General features: G+C 40.3%; 1 protein-coding gene across 1 annotated transcript in view; it reads left to right on the top strand.

Annotated features, from left to right (window-relative positions):
- The first annotated feature begins 10,389 nt into the window (after positions 1 to 10,389).
- CDH7 (cadherin 7) overlaps positions 10,390 to 23,437 on the top strand; it is a 73,317-nt gene continuing 60,269 nt past the window's right edge. Inside the window, exon 1 of the mRNA XM_054381734.1 lies at positions 10,390 to 10,599. Coding sequence (XP_054237709.1) covers positions 10,390 to 10,599 — 210 coding nt within the window. The remainder of the gene's footprint in view (positions 10,600 to 23,437) is intronic.

The following is a 23,437-nucleotide window of genomic DNA, read 5'->3' as shown; positions in this document are numbered from 1 at the left end:
CAGGTATTCAGTTCCCAAAGCGGCTTCCCCGGGCAACTCTGTGGTAGCTAGCTGTGCGTGGATGCTGCCAGGCACCAGCCCCAGCGTGACACTGCGCCTTCTCCTCCCACCGCTGCGCAGAGCTCCAACACGGGCACCGTCTCCACGCTCTGAAAGCACCTGATGTATTTATCCCCTGTATTTACTATTTTTTTTTTTTTTAGTGTTCTTCTCCCCGTCTCATACTGCTTCCTCGTGGTTTAAGCAGGGGTCTGGGAAGAGGGACAGCAGCACTAGGGAGATAGAGGGCAGCAAGGGTGCAGGGTTTTTACGTTTCTTGAGCAGGTCGGTGCCTTGCCCTAGGAAAGCCCTGTCGTGGCCCTGGGACCAGGGGAGGGCAACCCAGGCCGGCCAGCTCCCTGCCCTCCCCGGCTCCCAGCTACCCCACCGGCAGACGGACCGGGGGAGGTGGGGTGGCTTGCCCGTGGAAATAGGGGAGGATGCGGAGATTGGGAAGGGCAAAACGGTAAAGCAAGAACCCTGCAAGTTCGGATTAGTTTTGCGACTTTGCCTTCACGCCTCAGGAGCTCAACTGATCGCGGCTTCTATGGCAAGTTGGGAGGGGGCGGATTAAAAAATAAAATTATCCTAAACTCTGTCCTTTATCTCCTCGTTTCAAATGCAAATTGGGAGGTATATTGGCTCCCGCCCCTATCCCGGCTTCTGATTTTTATCCAAAGGACTCCATCTGTATATCCTGTCAAGGAGGAGAGGCGGGGGAGGGGGGTGAGTGGGGCCGGGCAGGCTGCTTGCTCCCTGGATCCCTTTTCAATAGCAGCCGCTGGGTCTTCAGGAGGTACAAAGAGTCCTGGTGCCTATCCTTAGCACGCCCTCGGACGGAGCTGGCAGCCGGAGCAGTGATATCCCCTGCCCAGAGCAGCATCCCCACCTCCTTTGCCTTCTTCCCTCCCTCCCTCCTCCTTTTCTCCCTCCTCTTCCTCCTCCTCCCGCAGCCACGATCCGCACCCAGTTAGAGCTGGGCTTGGCACCGGCACCCACTTCTCCCACCGTGTGCCCAGCAGCCGGCCGTGCAGTGCCGCCGAGGAGGAGGAGCGGAGCAGCGCCGGCGATCCTGCCTCCGCGGCTGCGGGCGGGTGCGCGGGTGGGCTCGCAGTTTTCGTGCCAGGCGGGCGCAGCCCGGCCCCCGCCTGGGAGCATCCCGCCAGCACTTCGGCGCGGAGACACAGTCGGCCTTTAGGATTAAAACACTCAGCGCTCCGGGCAGCCCGGGGAGAGGGGCAGCAGGTAAGTGCCGGCTGCACCTGAGCCTTCCGTTGCTTTCTTCTCCCGCCTCCCCTCCCGTGCAGGTAGAGTGAGAACGGAGGAGTTGTAGGAAGGCGGTGTTGTGTGCGGTGCGTTTCCCGCTTTCTCCGACCCCAGTTGCCCCTAAACTGGTCCTGCTGGGCTGCGATGCTGCGTCTTGGGGGCGGCGGGGACGGGAAGGGGCCGGCGGGGCGGCCCGGGCAGCGCGGCCGGGAGAGGCGGCACCAGAGGCAGGGAACCCGTGGGGTGGAAGAGAACTGATGCTGTCCGCGGGTGTGCACCTTCTGAGGAATAAGAGAACAATAGCATCTCTGACTCTTTGGAGAAGTCTCTCGGAGAAGCGGGGAGGTGGAGTGGGGGAAGGGAGCACCATAGACTTCTGCAAAATACTGGCAGCACTAAGTCCTGACTATCTCGGTCCTGTCTGCTACGCCAAAACCGCTGATTACTTAGAGTCCGGCACCGATGATACAGAGCAAAAGATTACCGAGGTCAGGAAATTTCCCCAGTTATTTCCCGGAGCTTTCCTCTTTTTATGTCAATGATGTTCTAGAGTTTGCAAATGTTGAAATGATGGGAGCTTATTCCTTTGATTAGTATGCAGTTGGTAAGACTAGCTCTGCAGTGCTTGGCTGTTTGATACTGACTCTTCCCCCTCTGCCCCGTCCCCTTCATCTATCCATGCATCCACACAGGAGCATGTCCTGATTTCCTCAGCAAGGTTATGTGCACCATTAGCAAGTGGTTTGTGATCTGGATCGTCAGACTTCTCGTGGCTAAAAGGAAGGGGGGAAAAATAGCCCTTTTTGTGATAAGATTTACCCTTCATATTCGTGCTTTCAAAGGGTGAGGTATTTCAGGTGAGTCAGGATTCTGCAAACGATGTCATCCACTTGAAATCAGGGGATTTAGACAGGGATAGGAGATGAAGACTTGTGAGGCACCCTGATTCTGGAACCTGAAATGTTGATACTTTAATCTTTTCCCATTTCAAGGATAAAATCTTGTGTTCTGATAGATAACTTCTCAAGTCAGAGCAGAGACTTGAAAGGGCAGTGTATACTTTAGTGTCTCCCTAACAAGACATACTGCCTTGCCATTTTTCAGTTAGAACATAGGTGATTGTACAGCTTTGCAGAAAATAAATTGCTTTTCCAGGACAAATAAGTAAATACATAATGGAGCCAAACTCTTGAGATTGCTGGTTTCTGAAACAGTCTCTCCCTGGCAGTGATGTGTGACTTGACTTTTCCATCCTTATTACACTTACTAATTGTTCCTCTGTTGCATTATTTGGAGTTTGCAGGGAATTGTTACTGGTCAATGCCAGGCACTTACCTGTTTCTGAAAAAGACAGGTTTACATAGTCTCATGTGATGACTGATTTGGATGGGTAATAACACAAAACTTGCTCTAGCAAATTAAGTTTGCTTAGCCTAATTAATATAGCTTCTGAAGTTCCAACAGGTCAACAGATGAAGATCAGATGGGAAATGATTTACTTTTAGCGACATAATAAGTTTTAAAGAAGCAAAAATGAAGTGAGGATGTTTAGAAATAATACAACAGTGCCTCAATTAGAGCTGATTCAGTGCAATGGGTGTCTTATCATCTTTGGAGGGGGAAAGAACAAAAACTGCACTAAACAAAAGCCAAAGAACTATCTAGGGACCAAATGTGACATCCTGTTTAAAGTCCTTGTACATCTTTTCTAGCTCTCCAGCTTGCAACTATCAGGGGATCTAATCTAGGCACACTTCTTTTTTAGGGTCACGAAGAAAGGCTAAGTAAGATTTAAAAAACAATTGTGATAAAATCCACAACAAGGGGAGAAGAGCAAGGAGCTAAAAGCTCATTCTAACAACTTTTAATACTAAGTTTGTGAAATATCTTTGGTTCTATTACTTAATATAGGTTAAAAACTGCCTGGAATATTAGGGAAATATTAAAAGTAATTATCTGAGCTATCACTGCATGTTAGAAGTCTGTGTCAGTTAGTGTGGATAAAAACATAAACATCAGTATTTTCTTGCAGAGGAAATACTTGATTTTTCTTGAAAAAAAACAACATTAAAGATTGCAGATTTAATCAGAGGACACTTCACCCTTATAATGGGAGACTTTACTGTAATTAAAGGCTGATGTAGGTCATTAGAATTGTGTTAAGAGTCAGATGACAGCCTCACAAGTCTCTTAAGTCTTCATTCATTGATTTAGCAGCAAAGCACTCCTGATTATTTGCTATGGGTTTAATAGCAAAGCATTCTTATCTTTCTGTATAAAAGGGTTGCTGTGAAGCATTTGTGTAGCTGCAGATTATCCATGAATTAACTGATTAGAAAAATGGATACAGCATCCATGTAGATTTTCATCTATCCTTCTCATGGATAATTGTGCATGTGTTGTGTCCATATCTTTCTGTTTCTTCAGCAAAGACTTTACTGAAGAAAAACAACAATTAATGCAAACCCTTAGGCTGTTCTACTCTAAGTTAAGTTCCTACTTCGCTGTAAACCTGGTTAAGCCTTTCCTCAAAGGTATTCAATTCCCAAATTGATTCCAATGTGTAATAAAAACAGATAATATGTTTAACTTCAAATGGGTCACAGGTGAATATATTTCTTGGGAGCCTGGCTAGTAAGTTTCTGTGTACGTTTTTGGGTATTGGCTTCAATATTTGGTGTGTGCAGTGGTTTTTCAATGAAGGCCTTTCATGAGCCATTCTGTTTCATTTAGTTTATCATACCATTTTTTTTTCCCTTTATGAAGTATGCTTTCATGCTACTACTGGGCATTGTTTTCTTGTGGCAATAAAAATCATTAAATTCTAGCTGAGGAAGGCAGCATAAAACAGATGATGGCTACTTCGGTTCTTCCTGTCAAACAGGGCTTAGCTGTAAGCAGTAATGCAGGAGTGCCTCCTCTGGGAATTCGGAGGATCTGCAGGAAAGTCATCCCTGGGTATTATATGAAGTTCTTCAGCTTAAATGAGGCTGCAGAAATTGAGCTTGTGGAAATTTAAATATTGGACTTGATCAGTCACAGTCATACAAATACTGCTGGCATTTCTTTTCAATACCTGATCAAATTAGCATAATCCTTTTCAGCAGCTTGGATCTCTAAAATGTACCATAGCAAGGTGAAGAAAAAAAAAACAACCAACAAACCAAAACACAACTCAGAACTTTCACATGGAGAAAGTGATACTAAAAAATAAAATTTATATATAAACCAAATCTTTTGTTATTTTTTCTTGGGGAAAATAAAGAAACATATCAACAACCCAAACATCTTAGTACTCTAGCTACACACAATCTTATGTTCAACTGCAGAGCAGTATGAAAGACCAAAAGCTGTTGCCTGGTTTTCTTTCTGCATTTTTTGAAGCCCTATCATTTATTGAAGTGTGCCTAGTGTTTTCCTGTTGTCTCATCAGGTTCTTTCACCTGACTCAGAGGGTATTTGAGCTGGTTTAGTGTAACAGTGCCATATGTTTGGAGAAGTGATAGTTTTTTTTGCTTGGTAACCAGATGCAGGCTGCAGGATGTGCACTACATTTACAGCTCTCCCATGTGAATATTTAGGCCAGTTAGCAGCAGGAGGTTGTGGTCTGTAGTTGTAATGTCATCTGGCACTGGGAGTTAATAGGTTTCATTGCACTGCCCTGACTCACAGAGCTTCCTTCCATGGAAGGGCCCCCACCTCAATTGCTCCAAGGCACCCTCAATTTTTTTTCCTTTTTTTCCCTTAACTTAAATTTTTTCCTTGAAAAAAAGTGATAACCTGACTTTGCAACCTACAGCAATTAGATATATAATCTTCTCTAAACCCTTTTGTCTCAAGGATCAGAGCTCCTGTGCTGGTGAAAGAGTCTCCCAAGATATTTAGGATGTTTGACATAGAGGAGCTGCAGGTTCATAAAAAAAAGGAAATTTTTTCTGTCACAGAAAATGACACCCTTTCCCACAAGCACTGTAAAACTCAATGTCAATATATAAATATTTCAGTGAGGGTAGTTCAGATGTCAGGGGGCTCACCTGCTGATTCTACTACGGTTAAGGGATTCAAGATCCAGTGGCAACAGTTATTCAACCTCACAATTATGTCAACACACAGGGGTTTATTTTATTGAATGACTTAAAGTAAAGAAAAAAGCCCCAGATGTGGGAGAACTGTGCACTAGTGGCCAAATTAAAGCAAAATTTACTGGCAGGTGTTGTCTGGGTTGGACTTTTAGGGACATCGAGGTCCAGGTTAAAACAGTGAATTTTTCAATGGTATCAAAAATTGAAGCTATCTGATGAAAGAATAGTAATTAGGGTGGAGAGAAAAGGCAACAGGAGTGGAAAACTCTTCAGCCGCACCTTCAACGAATGTCCTGACCTGACAGCTAGTTTTCACAGACAAGAAATGTACCCCAGAGTGGCTGAGTTTTAAAAAGAAGCAGGTTTTGTATTTTCACTTCTTCCTGAAGAATTTAGCACACTGGAAACAATTTACGACCATATATGGTGAAGGACAAAAATCCCTGTTGGGTTGAAGAACTTGACAGGGAAATGATATGGTTCATAGGTGAAGCTTCCACTGTGACACTGGGTAGTGACATGCGAGTGGAAGCCTGAAAGAATTTGCACTTCAGCTGCAGAGGTTAGGTGGTACCAAGATCATCTTGAAAGCCTTCTGCAGGCGGCCCTAGAAGGTGGAAGAAATGTCAGGGATGGGAAAAAAGGCCTTCGTGATGATACCTAGGAGACAGAAGACATTTCTCCCATGTTTACTGAGGCTCATGGCTACACACAAACAGTGAGAGCCAGTCTTCATGTGCTGTTTTAGAAATTATGGAGTGAAGCAAAATATTCAGAGAGATTTTCAGTGGGTGTAAATTACCCTTAATTGCTTGCAGTGTGGAGAACTATTTCTTAAAGCTGAGGATCTTCTTCATGATCTGAATGTTTTCAATAAATCAAGATTGCTTCCCAGAGAGAGTGTATAGCAGTGTCTTTTTGACACGAGCAGATTGTTTGGGCAAAGTAGAGTAGTAACATTTTACAGATTAGCAGTATTCACCAGAATATTTCTGCTACTAGATAGTTCCTTAAATATACTTCAATTTCTCCATAGCAGATGGGAGAAGATATAAGTTTTATGGCATATATTGAATAAGGATGCTATTATTTTTTTTCAAATGTACATTCTCCACTTTGATATTTTCTATATCAAGCAACTATTTAAGAACAGAAATATGAGAGACTAGATATCTAGTGAATATTTTTCATGTTGATGGTTTGATTTGGTTTGGGTTTTGTTTGTTTGATGTGTTTGTTTGTTTGTTTTTTATAGTTACTTACATAGACAGGATGTTACTGCTCTGGTGAGACAAACTACATGCATAGTCCAAATCCCAAAACCTACTCTTTGAATTACACATCAGTTCTTATACTTGTTCATATTTGTGATTGTCAGGACTATATACAAAGTAAACCGGCAATACCAGCTTAGTTGTGAAAGGTAGAGCCTAGTCCTTTAAGTACACCAGAGAACAAATTGATATTATTTTTAAAGCCTAAGTGACTTTTTATATAGGCAAAGTGTGAGTGAGGAGATGTGATTGCATTTTATCCCTATATGGGGAGAAGAGTAGAATTTTGGAGATTCAGAAACAGGGTGTAAAAGTGCACTCATGTCCAAGGGTAACTAATGACATCAATTTCAAGTGCAAATATTTCTCAGTTCTGTGTCTTGTTCTCTTCTCTGAGGCGTGTTTGTGCAGAAAGTGATACCACTTCATAAAAGAGCATCTTTAAACCCAAAATAGAAAATGGTTGCAGGTCAGTTTCACCTTCACTTCATATCCATGCCTGTAAATGAATATGACAGACAAAGCACTGGAATCAGAGCACTGATTCCCTCTATTGCTGTCAGTGTTACTCATAACCACTGCTGCAAATGTAACCCTGAATATTGAAATTGTGCCTGATGAAGAAAAAAATAAGGCAACAGCACCTTCTCAGTTTTATGAACGCTCTGAAGTTGCTTTGTGTGGACTTGTGAACTTCCTACTTAAAAGCTTCATACAAGTGATATTGAAGTGTTAGTTATGCTTGGACAGAAATACTATTTTCTTTTAAAATCTGTTTCAATATCCATATCATTTAACATATTATTTAATAAATGATCATCCCAAAACAGAAAAGATTTTGAAGTATCAGACACTTTTACTTCTGCTTTGAGAAGTATCACACTCAAAGGGCAATGTGCTGAAAAAAATACAAATAAAATCCTAAAAAAAAAAAAAGGCTGTAAGAGAATTAGGAAGACTTCTGAAGAAAAAGAGAGGGAGAGAAGATTGTTTTTGAGCAGAAAGTGCTGCCATACAGTTGAATAAAAATAATTGGCATTCTGGAGACTGTGTGGTGAAAGTATTTGAGAACGAGTAAACGACAACATTTTTTTTTTCCCAGAGGGTGTGAGTATTCTGCTTTTCATCAGATTGTGCTGTCTAGCATATGGACTGTTTTTCAGTTGGTATTTTGGGTGTGTTTTTCAATTCTGTGCTGTGGTGTGTGGCTGGGAGACCATGTCAGCCCATATGGTGGCTTTCATACTTTTCCTGCAGGTGTAAAAGAAAGGATATAAGAGAACACGGTTGAAGATAAAAGGTTAGAGCACTTCTAGGTTTGAAATGTCTGTTCAGAGCAAGAACAAGACATTTCAAACTGCTTGGAGGAAAGACTCTAACATATTGTAAACGTTTTACTGACATTTCTTAAGAAAATCCATTTTGTATTTTTATCTCTGTTAAATAACAATCTGCTGCCTCTTTGAAATAAACTGACAGTTTATCAATATCAGATGTCTTTAACCTGATGTAACTTAGAAACAGAGAGGGAAAGTAACGGGTGCATAAAGCACCTCTACTACAAACAACGTTTGGCTGATTTGAACTGAGTAGTAGGAAGTGAAGGTATCACTGAGGAAGCACAGCTACTCTCCTTAGCACTCACGGCAGCCCATGAGTAATCACTGTGTCATATGGTCATGATTTTACCAAAGAGCCAGATCAAAACTGAGCTGTAGCTAGTTGAGATGGATCATTTTAAAGTCTCCCTGCTGGTGAGGATGACATTTGCATGTTAATCCTGCTGCGAAAAGAATCTTGGTCCATGTCGGAGAGATGCCTTTTCTAACTGCCACATCATGTTTTGGAAATTAGGGTCTTTAGGTAAGATGTTGCCTATTCTGTCTGTTTTGCCTGTGGGAACACACTCAATTTTCACATGTGGAAGCTTTCAAATTGCTGCTGCTTAGCAAACACGTTCAATGGGTTTGTGGTTTATCCCACCAGTCTCTAAGCAAAGCCTTGCTGGTGCAGGGCAGTACCACAGAAGGGATTACTATATAAAGGCTTTAAATACATTCTGTAATCAGAAGAGCTTTTTATTTGTTTCATGTTTCTGCCCTCTAGGTATCTTTGGCAGCCCATTGCATAGAAGTTTTGTAGCTAAAAGAGCCTGACATACTGAAAAGGGATAGCAGAGATCACATTTCACTCAGTTTTAATAGCAGTGGGTAGGGATGTAATGATAATCTATCTAGAGCATTTGATGTGTATGTGATGTAATGCTTAGCCTTTTTAGGTTAATTAAATGTAAAAGGATGAAATCTTTCTTCTATGGCTTCCTAAGTAGCAAGTAAGAGGTTCGTGCCAAATTAATGGTTTATTACCTGGTTTGGTTTCACCTTGCTTTTCACCTTGTGTTTGACACTTCTTAAACTCTTCTCACCTGCCTCATAGGCAACTCAGATAAGAAGGATGCCTATTTTGGAGGGAGCTACCTGAGCTTAATGCAGGTGATGCTCCTGAAAGGCAAAACTACATTTGGTTCTAACTGACAGATCTTATACTTTTAAATCATTATGCTAAGTACATAATTTTTCTTGGCCAGAGAAGGTTGACAATTGCAAGAAGCAGAAAAAAGACTTATTTAGGTATTGAAGGTATTGGGATTTTGTATGTTAATTTATTTTGTAGTGAGTTCTAGCAGTTATTAAATGAAAAAGCTTCTAAAATAAAACCAGACAAGTTCACAAAAAAAGAAAAAAATACTACGTGTATTAGTGCTGAAAAATCAATTGTCATTAAATGAAGGTTTCACTGAAAACACAAAAGTTCATTATCCTCTGATATTTCTGAACACATTTATGTATAAATATGTAAACTAATGTTACATGCTTCTTACTGTGCCTGACATTTGCTTTAGGAATGTAGTAAAAATGAGTGGGGAGACTCCAAAGGCTTTTTTAGTAGGTCGGATTCAAATCAGAACAAATCATAACATCTGGTGTACTGTGACTAAGAATAAATCAAATTGCTCCAATTCATCTTATACTCCTTTATTTTACTTTTGGAGTTAGCTGGAAGAGAGTTGAACTAGCATATGTCCTTGCCATTAATATAGCTTCCTGCCTGTAGCTGGTTTGCAATTATATCATGGTAATGGCAAGTGAAGCAGACTGTAACAGACAGAGGAGGAGAAAAATCAAACCAAATCACTGTGAGCACTTGTTTTGATTATTTTAAAAAGGCTTTTTTTTTTTTTTTTTTTTTTTTTAAACTGGAGTGACCAATGTTTTAAGAGGACAATCTTGGGAAAAGTTTATAGCAATAAACACAGAGGTGTCAACAGTAGTGATGTTATCCAGCTCTCAGAGAATTACTGTGTAAACTGAACTGTGTTGATGATGAGTGAAATCATAAAGAAACATTTTGGATGCATTATGTGAAAGCTCAGAAGAACATCCATTTTTTAAAGCAAAAAAAAAAAAAGTATATAAATTCTCACAACAGTTCTTGTCTTTTTTTCTTTTTTTTTCTGGATAGGTACCTATTATACCATAACTTTGGAGGTGATTCAGCAGTGGTGACTTCTTCCAATCAGCCACAAATTATTCTCACTGGACTTCCAGTTGACACCGTGCTGTGGAGGTTAGAGCTACTGAGACAACTGGAATTGTGCCTGCTCTCGTCAAGGTTTTTTTCACACAGGAGAAAAAAAGAAAGAAAGAAACAAAACACACACAAAAAAGATGAAGTTGGGCAAAGTGGAGTTCTGCCATTTTCTGCAGATATTAGCTCTTTTCCTGTGTCTTTCTGGGATGAATCAAGCAGAGATCTCGAGGTCCAGGTCAAAGCCCTACTTTCAATCAGGGAGGACGAGAACCAAGCGCAGCTGGGTGTGGAATCAATTCTTTGTGCTGGAAGAATACATGGGTACAGACCCACTCTATGTAGGAAAGGTAGGGAATTTAACAAACTTTGGAGGGTGCAGATGTTTGTTTTCTAATGTGTTTATATGATGCAACCTGAAAACTGCAGTTCTGTCTACATTGCTGGTGTAAGCCAGGGTGGGACAACATTTTGTAGTTTGAAAACCAAAACTTTTTAGCTCTTCAAAGCAGCAAGAATTTTCTTTAAGAGCTATATATATTAGCTATGCTTCTTTAAAGGAATATGGTAATGTGAGTGTTTTTCCAGTGTTGACACAAAGAAAATATTTTATTACTAAATATGTTATTACTAATATTAGATGTTCTTTTTTTTTATATTGGGATAGAGAAAAATAAATGATGAATATTCTTTTAGAAGAGTTATCAGGCAGTCCCAGGAAACAGAAGTTCTGTGTTGTGTTGTTTGCTCCCTAAAGATCAGCACTACTGAAGGCAAGAGAGAAAGAATCAGGCATCTGGGGGTGTGACAAGTGAAAAAAGGAGGGCATGTCTGCCTTACTGCTTTGCTTTGACGTTGCCTGGCTGGCAGATTGGCACCTCGGGGGCCTCACTGCCCTCCATGCATAACAGAGCCTTGTAGCTTTACCTTCCCTCTGATGGGCACCAGGCCAGTGCAGAGCAAGCCTTTGCAGCAGGGCATGCCCAATGGCTGCTTCTGCATACCATCGCTGCACGTGGAGTGCACTGAGCACAACTGGGAATCTGGGCTGTGGCTCATTCGTTGCCTTCTTCTGGTGGGTAATATGCTTCCTTCAGAAGTTCTGAAGGAAAAAAGAACCTAGAGAAAAAGAAAAAAAAAAACAAACCACAAAAAAACCCAGCAATAAACCCTCCTGTATTTCTATGCAACATTTATGTGTAATCATCTTATTGAGAGAAAGCCCCAGTTTCCTATGCAATATCTGAACCAATACCTAGAATTTCTCATTAAAATAAAAGAAATGCATAGAAAACAAGGGAGTGACAGCTTTGGGTAAAATGGCATGCTTACAGAAAAGGAGATGAAGTAATCTGAAATCCAGCCCCTCACACATGCAAGTGCAATGAATTCCAGCTTACTTAATTCGTCCTACTGAGACAAAAGCCTTCATGTTTGTGTTAACACAGTTAAGCACTTAGGGTTTAATCATGCCAACTGAACAATCAAGTTAAATGGGGAGCTGTTCTCGTGATTACAGCTATGGTAGTGTTTAGGTGCTTTTCTGAAAGCTGGGACCTTGCACAACTGAGCCCTTAAGAAAGACATGCTAGAATCACAAACGCCATCTCTTATGACAGTAGTCCTGAAAGTTTTTGTTAAGTTTTAGGTTGTGTAGCAGTTTCCATTCCAATGCCATGCAGCTGCTGCTTGGCGTAGTAAGTTTTGTCATTTAGGCAAATTTGTTCTCAGGTTGGAGCTTCTTTTTTGCCTCTGGAAGTGGCATATTTGGCATTCTTGCTGGGTGATTAAAAAGGCAAGTGTGGCTTACAAATTCATGTTCCTCTCCTGGAAAAGAAGTGTCTTTAAATACTCGACTGAAGACTGCTTTTGATCTGTAGCAATTTTCATATTCATTTGCTTGCTATAGTATGGCCAAAGATGCTGTGGTAGTGCTGGAGTACATGATATTTGCATGTATGTGGTTATTTTTAGCTTCACAGTCTGCTCTTTACTGTCCTTTAGAGGAGTCCTAGCATTCATAAGCAGATCTCTTCTGAAAAGCAAACCTTTTTTTTTTTTTTTCTGAAACAGTCTGTGCCCAGTCTGCTTTTGCATCAGCAGTATGAATTGTTGGCTCAAGAACTCACATTTGTACCAGCAATTCATTTTGTAGGAAAAGCAGATAAAAATTTGCACTTGCAAAAGGAAGCCTCTGTTCCTGGAAACAGAGTCCTTGCTGAGCATCTTATATGATAAGAAGTGCCAAGTTCCTAACCTCCTCACTGGAGAAGCTCTTTACTATGTGCTGCCTGAGGTGCAATCATGACCGAAGCCACATTCCCACGCAGGGGAGCAGAGAGGTGAAGAAGTGATTTTCTTTCTGTATGTTAACATAATATATGTAGCGTCACTCTGAAGTTAGCAGCAGTCACCTTCCTCCTCCTCTGCTCCCCTTAAAAATATTGCCCTTCTTGTTTTAAATCCTTTCAGGCAGATAGGGACTGAGAAGACAGAGATTTGGATAGGAGAGCTGGAACTTTTTTTCCTTCTGTTTTTTCATTCTTTTTTTTTTTCCCCTTTGGTGAAGAAACTACAGCAAGGAAAGAGCTGGCATAACTCACTTATCTCATCAAGTGAAGTGGAAGCAGCAGCCAGACTCTGCCTCATGTTCTGCAGAGTGCTCTGCTCCTGGGGAGGTCACTCCTGTACTGCTTTACCTTCACGATGCTTTGCAGGGTGCCAATCTAACTGCACATCCAGGAACCAGAAACCTTCCTCTGGATTTTAAAGGCTGTGAGACAAAAGTGCTTCAGAAACACTCAGGCAAATGGAGTTGCAAGAGGGAATATTTTTCTCCCTGCCACTATTCAATTTTACAAAGCCCCAGGCGATTGTGTTTGGAAGGCAGCATTTGAAGAAAATGAGGGTTACACAGCAAACCATTCAGGAGTCATAAAATACACCAATGTTACTTCCATGTTCAGCCTTAACTCTGTCCTCCTGGGTGTGTGCATTCTGATACTTTACGTGCTCATGCAGGGTAAAATCCCATTCCTTTTAAATAATATCTGAGGATTACACCTCAGTAAGGAGTGCTTTTCACTTAAAATGATTTTTCAGTGTTTTCATGTGTGTTTAACAAGAAAATAGATCCGTATCTGAGGTATACTGCACCCTTCCTGGTATCCTTGGCCTCCATTTATTGGTAGAATGTTTTTTCTGTTTGCTGGTTGTTTTTTATTTTAAATGTATTTCTTTTCTGAAGGCAGTGGGGGGCCTGGACACAGCTCTGGAGGAGTTTCATTAGTTTTACACTACTAGGAGTCAGAGGTGAATGAAGGTTTTTTTGCACACACACACACACACACACCCCTTTTTTTTAAATATGGGTCTTTCCTCTCTGTGATATGGATTTTAATCATCTGGAATTCAATCCTGAGTGCCTTTTGGGAGGTGCTTAACATGTAATCAGTTTGTGGACTGAACCATATACACCATGTACAATTTTTTTCTGTCCATCAGTGGAGCATATGCTGTGTTCTCTTAAAGGGCTGAAGCATTTAACTACTTAGCACATTCATAGATTCATAGAGTAGATTGGGTTGGAAGGCACCTTAAAGATCATCTAGTTCCAACTCCCCTGCCATGGGCAAGGACATCCTCCTGCTCAGACAGGCACCATTATCTTCCAGACATGCCATGCAGGTGATGATGCAGTGACTGTGATGCTAATTAAACTACAAGCATAGGTGGCTTCTGTTTGCCAGAAAATGTTTACTATTGCTTGGTACCATGTTTTGTGAAATGCCTTACTCTGTATTTTCCATATAAATGACTTTAATGGAATCTATTTGGGCATAAAAATAATAGTAAAGAACATTTTACAGTGATTCAATGCATAAATACCTAAAATTAGGAAAGAGTGTATGTTATTATACTGAATGTTTGAAAAGCTGTGTACAATCTTGTAATTAAAGTCTAAATGTCTACATACTGGCAAAAAGAGGTGCAGTTAAAGTAGAATTTTAAATATTTGTTGATATCTTTTTGTTGTTCATTTTATTACATAACTATCAGACTTACAGAGTTTGCTTTGGGTTGAGTGGTTTTTGTTTTGTTTTGCTTTGTTTTGTTTTTGTCATTGTTGCTGTTTGGTTTAATTTTGGTTTTATTTCATTTTAAGTGTTCTGCTGCAAGAGTCACAGCCTCCTCAAAAGTATTATAATGCCACAAAGTCTCAGTCAGTAATCTTTTCATTTTTATTATTAGAAAAATAAAATAATCAAAAGAAACCACAAATAAACCTGCAGCACTGAAACAAGGCTATGATCTCTACATGAGATGCTGATTGATGATCAGCTTCACTGTTTTCTTATGGATCCAAACCAAAGCTCCTTTTCCAATGGCTCTAAATGTAGCTGCTGTTAAAAACAGGGGCAGTTTCAAGCTCTTTACTGACTTCAACTCTTTTTGTTTTCCTCTGAAACCTCCCTAAGATATGAAGGAATGAAAATAGAAAGAGGATGATAAAGTCTTGATTGACCACAAACCCAAGAGGTTGACATCTGACTCTAAGAGGCTCACTGATACCTCTCAAAAATAACACTTGCAACTTCTAAGGTGCCTTACATGTCATTGTTATTTATGATGTGTGGGGAAGGAAAACATAATTCCTAATCTGCATTTTCTAGATGGTAAAATCAAGGGGAAAAAAAAGGTTAAAGGAGTTAAGCATGTGATGTGTTAGAGCTCACAGTCATTACTTTCCTGTTCAATTTTTACCTGCTTCTTTATTTTTCTTATAACAAGTTTCAGATAAAAAGGCTTGTTGTATTCAATTTTCTAATATTTTCTGGATTGCTACAGTATAAGTGAAGCATTAAAGGGGAAAAAAAAAAAAAGAAAAGCAAAAAGCAGTGAACTTAAACATGTTTTAAAGTGCATTTGGAGGTTTCTGCCAAGGCAGGACGGGGAAAGGACCTTTTTCGAGCAGCAAAATAACAGCAAGTGCACATCATTGTCATCAAAGAGAGTGAGTTGTTCAATTTTGGAGAAAAGGAGGCTGGACAGGGGAGGATACTGGGTTTTTGTGGTTGGTTTTTTTTTATTTTCATGGGTGTTGGTGAAAGTGTCAGTAGGGTGAGAGAATCATTCATGGGATATTTATCTGTGGTGTGATCTTATATCAAGCCAAACAGAAGTAGTCAGAAGTAGAGCTCTTTTTCTAGATCATCACCTGACACTTTCAGATGCAGCTGATGTTTTTTTTTTTAACTGATTTGCATAATAAGTGTCTTTACTAAAAGACTTTAAAGTGGTGAGTACTGCAGAAGGGCTGGCTGCTCTGTCAAACACATATCATTATGCAAGAGTATCAGCTGCTGAGAAACTGGGTGAGCTTCATCTTTGATGAAAGAACTGAGGATCTCTGAATATAAATCAGATTTATGAATAGTCCTCAGCACAAGAAAGACATGAACCTTGTAGGATTAGGTCCAGACAAAGGCCACAAAAACGATGAGAGGGCTGGAGCACCTCTCCTATAAGAACATGCTGAGAGAGTTGAGATTGCTCAACTTGGAGAAGAGAAGGCTCTGGGGAGACCTTATTGCAGCTTTTCAGTACTTTAAGAGGGCCTCTTCAGTACTTAAAGATGGGGACAGACTTTTTAGCAGGCCTTGTTGCAACAGGACAAGGAGGAGTAGTTGTAAACTATAAAAAGGCTTGATGTAGACTAAATATAAGAAATAATTTTTTTAATATGAAGGAGATGAAGCACTGGCCCAGATTGCCCAGAGAGGTGGTGGAAGGACCATGCCTGGAAACATTCAAGATCAGGTTTTGTGGAGCTCTGAGCAACCTCATTTAGTGAAGATGTCTCTGCTTCCTGCAGCGGGGTTGGACTAGATGATCTTTAAAGGTCCCTTTCAGTTCAAAACATTCTGTGGTTCTATGATTCTATGGTACTATGATTCCATGAAATTAGCCCAAATAGTTTTTAGTCTCTCTAGAAACTATACAACAGGAGTTTTGGCAAGTGGAGAGGAGGTAGGGTGAAATCACAAAGGCTAAATGCAGGTAGAAGATTCTGCCTCATTTGCAGATAACAGAGCTAGGGGTGGGTCAGGTAGAATTCCCTGAAGGGTTGTGCTTCTCCTGCTGCCTCAGGAGTCAACCCATGGGGACCTGCCCTCTGCATATCCTCAACCTGAGGTCTCACCGCTTTGAGCATCCTGCACAAGATAAATGTTTGTGCCTGCTTTGCAAATAAGCTCCCAGCTGAGAGTAGCTACAGCTCTTCACAGATTTCTTGTTTGTTTGTTTTGGTTTGTTCTCCTTTTCTTCTTCTTCCTTTTTTTTTTTTTTCCCAAGTACTTTTGGGGAAAAAAATCAAGAAACAAACATAGCAAACCGAAACCAACTTTTCTTCATCTGTATTTGTGGACATATTGTGGAAAACAGAGATGGCACAATAACCTAGAGAGAAACTTCTGCTCTCTACATTTTTTGCTCCTTTTCTATTTATGTTATCTTTACTTTTAGCATAATTTTTGAATCACTGTTGTTTTATATGCTTCCAAAAGGCCATTCATGAAGGTGAAAAAGGAAATCTGCTATATTTCTGATATTTATCCACCTCAGGAACTCTTTGTTGTTTTGTGCTATGAAAATTGATAACAGTTGCCCTTTGAAGAAAAAGGGGTTGTGTTATTCCTGTCAATGTTTTTTTACCATAAGTGCTGCAAATGAAAGAAATGAATAGACAAAATAGTCAAGTCCTGCTTTACTTGCTTTGTGGATTGAGTAGGTTTAGGTGAAGGGATGCTTCAACTGTTCAGCAGAGAAGTAGAAGTCATCCTTGGAATCTTTCAAGGTCAGGTTGGACAGGACTCTGAGGAACCTGATGTAGTTGACCTGTCCCTGCTCACTACAAGGGAGTTGGACTAGATGAATTCTAGAGGTCCCTTCCCAGACCAAATATTCTATGATTCTCAGCTTGTACTACACAGTCACTAGCAGTCTCTTCTTTTTACTGGGCAGTCACTGTGGGCTTTGTGTTTTTCCATCCTTTATTTGGATTACCCTGAATAACAGAAAGCTGACTGACAATCTGAATGTTTCCTACTTAACATGCAGGGCTAAAGCATCTCTGGGGAAAACAGTGAGATTAAAGCACATTGGAAGAATTATCCAAAAGGATAACCTAAAATCTACTGGTTTTTATCTGGTTGATTTCATTAGCCTGCACAGCTATAGTGTAATTTCCTCTTTCCCTCTTTATAGGAAGTCATCCTCTCACATAGCTGAACGAATACCGAAATGGGTTTTATGCTGGGGATTTAAAGCGATGACAATTTCACATGCTCCAGCACTAAAAGACAATTTGTGTGTAATTTCATTATTAGAAGCCATAATAGAGTCAAGAGACTTATGGTTGGAAACTGAACCAGAACATGCAGCTTTCTGATCTCTCAGTATAATATAGAACATTGATCCTTAACATGTGGCATTACAGAAGAGGAAGGTTAGTGAAGGTGATGACAGCATCTGTAAATTAAGTATCCCTCATCGCAGCTTCTTATTCAATGTCACAGCCATTCTATTTATGTAATCCTGTTACACCAGTTCTGTATTGCACTAGACTAATAGGTTCTACCTGCAGTGCTTTGCTTTGGATTTCTTTTGGACATTATTTAAAACTAGGTTTTATGGGTCTCTGACAAAATAGAAAAGCAAGAGTAAAAGCTAATTTTGCAGTGATACGTAGATGCAAGTTTCTTGTGTGCTTGGCTGCTTAGCAGAAAAAGCCTTCATTTCATGACAGCATGAGGCTTACAGTTTTGATGGCAGTCAAGCTCATACTTCCTCAGCTACCTTTTTTAAACCATGTTCTAATGTTCTTTCTTTCTGCTGAGCTTGTTCTCAGTCCTCATTTGATGTTGTTGGCTGTCATTTGACATTCAGTTTTACCTCCATCCTCTACTCTCACAGTTGTGTATTAATGAGGATGGAAATACAACTTCCTAAAACTAGAGTTACCAAAAAAAGTGGGTATTTTCTTTTTTTGTTTGTTTGTATATTTGTTTGTTTTCCAAGGGCTAAGAAAGTCCATTTCTGAAAAAAAAAATCATAAAATCATGGAATACTTTGACTTTTAAGGGACCTTTACAGGTCATTGAGTTCAACCTCCTGAAGAGAGCAAGGACACCTTGCAGATTTGCACCCTCAGCAAATTTGCAGATGATATCAAGCTGAGCAGTGTGGTTGATAAGGCTGAAGGATGGGCTGCCATTCAGAGAGACCTGGACAGGCTGGGAGATGTTGGCTGAGCAGAATCTCATGAGGTTCAATACGGTAAAAATGCAAGGTCCTGCACCTAGGTCAGGACAATCCCCAATATCGATACAGGCTGGGGGATGATGAGATTGAGAGCAGCCTTGTAGAAAAGGATGGGGGGTACTGGTGCATGAGAAGCTGTACAATGAACACTTGCAACCCAGCAGGCCAATGGCATCTTGGGCTTCATCAAAAGAAGCACGGCCAGTAGGCTGAGAGAGGTGATTCTGAATTGAGGCTGTTCAGCCAGAAGAGGCAAAGGCTCTGCAGAGACCTTAGAACTACATTTTCATATCTGAAGGGGACCTCCAGGAAGGCTGGGGAAGGACTGTTTAGAACGTCTTGTAGTGATAGGACTAGGGGCAATGGTTTGAAACTGGTGCAGGGTAGAATTAGGTTGGATGTAAGGAAGAATTTCTTTACAATGAGTGGTAAAATACTGGAACAGGCTGCCCAGGGAATTGGTTGCGGCCCTGTCCCTGGGACGTTAAAGATCAGAGTTGATGTGGCTCTGGGCAGCCTGTTCTAGTTGCAGGTGTCCCTGCTGACTGCAGTGAGGTTGGACAAGATAACCTTAGAGGGTCCCTTTCAACGTAATGAAATCTGTGACTCTAATATACCAGGTTGCTGAGAGCTCCATGTAGGGAACTTGAATATTTCTGGGAATGGGACATCTTTTACCTCTCTGGCCACCATGTAACTAGGCATAGTGCAAGCAAATACAATCCCTGCCCTCAGGCCATGTTCTCATAAGACAAGAAGCAATAGTACATTAAGAAGCAACAAAAGAATCCAGAGAAATATGGAAACATTAGTCAACATCCCCAAAACAGCTTGAGAACAATAGCTTACTACAAAGACAGATTATTATTTGTTCTGAAAGTGAGAATCATGCAACATTTTTAAACACTACAGATAACAGAGAGTTCTTTCCTGCATTTATTTACCATCCTTCATAGAAGACAAGTTAGTTGAAATTCATTAGTGCAGATCTGTTTGATATCTATGTTAGTAAGAAGCTACTTTTTTTCAGACCAGTGAAGATAAAGGATATTTTTTTCCACTGCTTTCAAAAGATCAAACTTCATATGCTTCAAAGTTTTACAACATCTTGTAGCCTGGTATCACACTGTCTTTTCCACATTGTTTTATTTTTCTGATATCTGTACTGTTAGACATAATTGTCTCTCTTCAGACTCATTGGATATTCATTCCATGTATTTAGTATTTTCCATGTGTCACAGTCTAAATGCACTGCCAGGACTATTGCTGCCTTCTCACAATTCTGCTAAATCTCTTCTTTATTCCGCACTATTGATTTTATTTATTTATTCTATTGATTTTATTTTTTTTTCATTATTTTTTAAATTTGTTTGTGGTGTGGATTTTTTTATATGCATTACCCTTCATTTCTCAGTTTCTTGTCTTTTTGTTCTTTTTAATACCCTCTACATAAAATAATACACATGTACAGATGTCATTCTTTCAGTGCTAATCTTTACCAGTTGAGTGTTCTGACAGTATATTATTTAGAGATCCAGGAAAAAAAAAATCAGAGAATGGTTCCCTCATATGCAATAATTTGGCTTCTGCATAAATATGCTGGTGATATGTCCTGTAAAATCTCTGCAGTGCAAACTGTTTTCTTTCAGCGTTATGCATTTCCCTGCAAGGGGTGACTGAGCTAAGTGTTAATGGTGAATTGCTGTAAGAGGAAAGAAGTTGTGGCCTTCCAGTATCTGAAGGGGGCCTACAAGAAAGCTGGTGAGGGACTTTTTAGGGTGTCAAGTAATGACAGGACTAGAGGGAACGGAGCAAAACTAGAAGTGGGTAGATTCAGATTGGATGTTAGGAAGAAGCTCTTCACCATTACAGTGGTGAGACACTGGAACAGGTTGCCCAGGGAGGTGGTGGAAGCCTCATCCCTGGATGTATTTCAGGCCAGGCTGGACGTGGCTCTGAGCAACCTGCTCTAAGTGTGAGGTGTCCCTGCCCATGGCAGGTGGGTTGCATCTAGGTGATCCTTGAGGTCCCTTCCAACCCTGATTCTAAGGGAATACACGAGGTTGCTCACTTCTCTCATAATAACTATTAGCTACCTTATGCTACCATAGAATCATAGAATCAGTCAGGGTTGGAAGGGACCACAAGGATCATCTAGTTCCAAGCCCTGTGCCATGGGCAGGGACACCTCACACTAGATCAGGCTGGCCAGAGCCTCATCCAGCCTGGCCTTCAACACCTCCAGGGATGGGGCCCCAACATCTTCTCTGTCACTTCCACACTGGAAGAGACACTTACTGTCACATAAATGAGAGATAAGCGTCTCTTAGAAAAAGCAGCAGCATTTATTCTGTTAGGCGAAGCCTAGTTCTGTCTCACTGTCCAAGCCATGATATGATATGCTAGTCCATGAGCAGAAGTTTGAGGAGATCATAATACTTCATCTCTCATAGTCTCAAGGCTGTAAGAAGGAGGATCAGCCAGTTAAAAATAGAAGGGCTTGTTTACATGATACTAAAAACATGTTGTCAACACCTATCTATAGATCACTTGGCCTCAGTCTATATTTGGGAACCACCTTAACCTTCCCAGGCTAAGTATAAAGTTAGCCAAAGGAGAAACTCTTTTGACAACAAAAGAACACACCATGAAAACATGATGCTAACCAAAAGAATAATAAAAAAGCTCATAAAATTATACAATATATTTAGGATGAATTCTTGCACAGGTTTCTGACTCAGCTAAAAATAATTGCTAATATTATTTGTTCCTTCCATGTTCCAGTATTTGCTGGGGCTTCAGCCATTTGCTGTTGTAAAAGCAATACTGTTATTTAAGTGGGTGTAAAGCATGCAGTATGGCAGTAGAAGTCTATAAATAATAAACACTATAGTGAAGAATAAATATTATTTTATCTTTCAGATAAGTAGGAATACCAATATAATTATAGCTCTTTTGTATATCGTAGTTTATGTGCAATTATTCATGTACCAGAAAATACAAAATATGCTTTACAGGCTCACTCTCAGGCTATCTTTCTCAGATTGCTCTCCTGGGAGAAGAAGGTAGTTCTAACCAATCTAGAAGGAAGAAGTTGTTTGTTTTTTGTTTTTTTTTTTTTTTTTTTTTTTAATAAGTGTTATTTATTAAGTTGTGCTGTTCATAAAGCAGTTGAAGATTTAAGCCACAATCTTGAGATCAGTTTTATCGATCCTAGTAGACCGTTTGAGAATATTAATTTTGGAATACAACTCTTTGGCTATTTTACAAACTGGATTTTTGGACTGATATTTTTATTCTCTAGGTTAGTGAAAGAAAGACACTGAGGAATGATTGATGGCAGGTAGCAACATATTCCACCTTTTGACAGTCAAAAAATAGTGTTTTCCTTTCATTTAGTGTTCTTAGAGCACTGCATTATGGCGTGCTGTACAGGTGAATAGGGGATATGTTGAGAACAGCTAGGGGTGGTCTGATGGAATGTTCTACCTACATCACAGGAAATTCTTTGAGTGGAAAGAAACAAATTTAATGTCTTTTTCTATGTGATATAATGAGATTTTGCTGCATGAATTCCACAAAATGTTACCATAGTAATACTGTCCCTTTTAGTTTTCCTTTCTCTGTAAATCATGAGGAATTACCTTGAGGACTATAGAGACATGTAATTTTGTTGCTGTGAAGTGTGTGTGAAAAGAATTGAGTCCCCACAATTATTTTCCATTTGAAATGCTTCCAAAATATAGAAAATCTTATACTTGGATCCATGCGTAAGGATGATAAGATGCTTAAACATTTTATACCGAGGTACCAAATTGTAACCTTGCTGACTAGGCAATCAAGCAATTCATTTGCCTTACAAGGTAGGCAGGTGCTGGTATTGGGCAGAATTTAGCTTGTTATTTAACGATGAAAAGTTTTCAGACACAGCTGGAAAAAGCAGATGGTCATTTCTTAAGTTTCCATAATCGTGGTATAAGTGCAATGCCATAAATTAGCAAAACACTTAACTTGTCTTTCTGCTATAATTTACACATTTCTATGGGCAGAATAGGCGTTTGGGAAAGTTATTGGCATAGTTTATGTTTCTTTTTTAACTTGCAGGGCTATAATAGCGCTGGTGAGGCTCTAATACTGGGCTTGGTTTTTGGCCCCTCACTACAAGAAAAAACATTAAGTTGCTGGAGCGTGGTCAGAGAAGGACAACAAAGCTAGTGAAGGCTTGAGAGAACAGGTTTTAGGAGTAACTGAAGGAACTGGGGTTGTTTAGTCTGGAGAAGAGGAGCCTGAGGGGAGACCTCATTGCTCTCTACAACTACCTGAAAAGAGGTCGTAGTGAGGCAGGGAGTCGATCTCTTCTCTCTAGTATCAGGTGGTAGAATGAGAGGAAATGGCCTGAAATTGTGTCAGAGGAGGTTTATATTAGATATTAGTAAAAAATTCTTTACTGTGAAAGATTGGTCAGGCATTGGAACAGACTGCCCAGGGAGGTGGTCTGTTTTTTCACTGTGAGGGGGACAGAACACTGGAACAGGCTGCCATGGCGGGGTGTGGAGTCTCCTTCTCTGGAGATATTCAAAACCTGCCTGATGTGTTCCTGTGTGGTCTGGTATAGGTGATCCTGATCTGGCAGGGGGGTTGGAATAGATGATCGTTCAAGGTCCCTTCCAACACCTAACATTCTGTGATTCTGTGGTAGAGTCACCATGCCTGGAGATGTTAAAAAAACATGTGGGCATGGCACTTGAGGACATGGTTTAATGGCCATGGTGGTGTTAGGTTGATGGTTGGACTCCATGATCTTAGAGATCTTTTCCAACAGAAATAATTCTATGATTCTACAGAGCTTATGTTAAAAACTGTTAG

Source organism: Indicator indicator, chromosome 6 (assembly GCF_027791375.1).
Source record: "Indicator indicator isolate 239-I01 chromosome 6, UM_Iind_1.1, whole genome shotgun sequence".
Taxonomy (NCBI): domain Eukaryota; kingdom Metazoa; phylum Chordata; class Aves; order Piciformes; family Indicatoridae; genus Indicator; species Indicator indicator.
The sequence above is the reverse complement of the archived record's forward strand: the minus strand, read 5'-3'. Positions and strand labels throughout refer to the sequence as shown.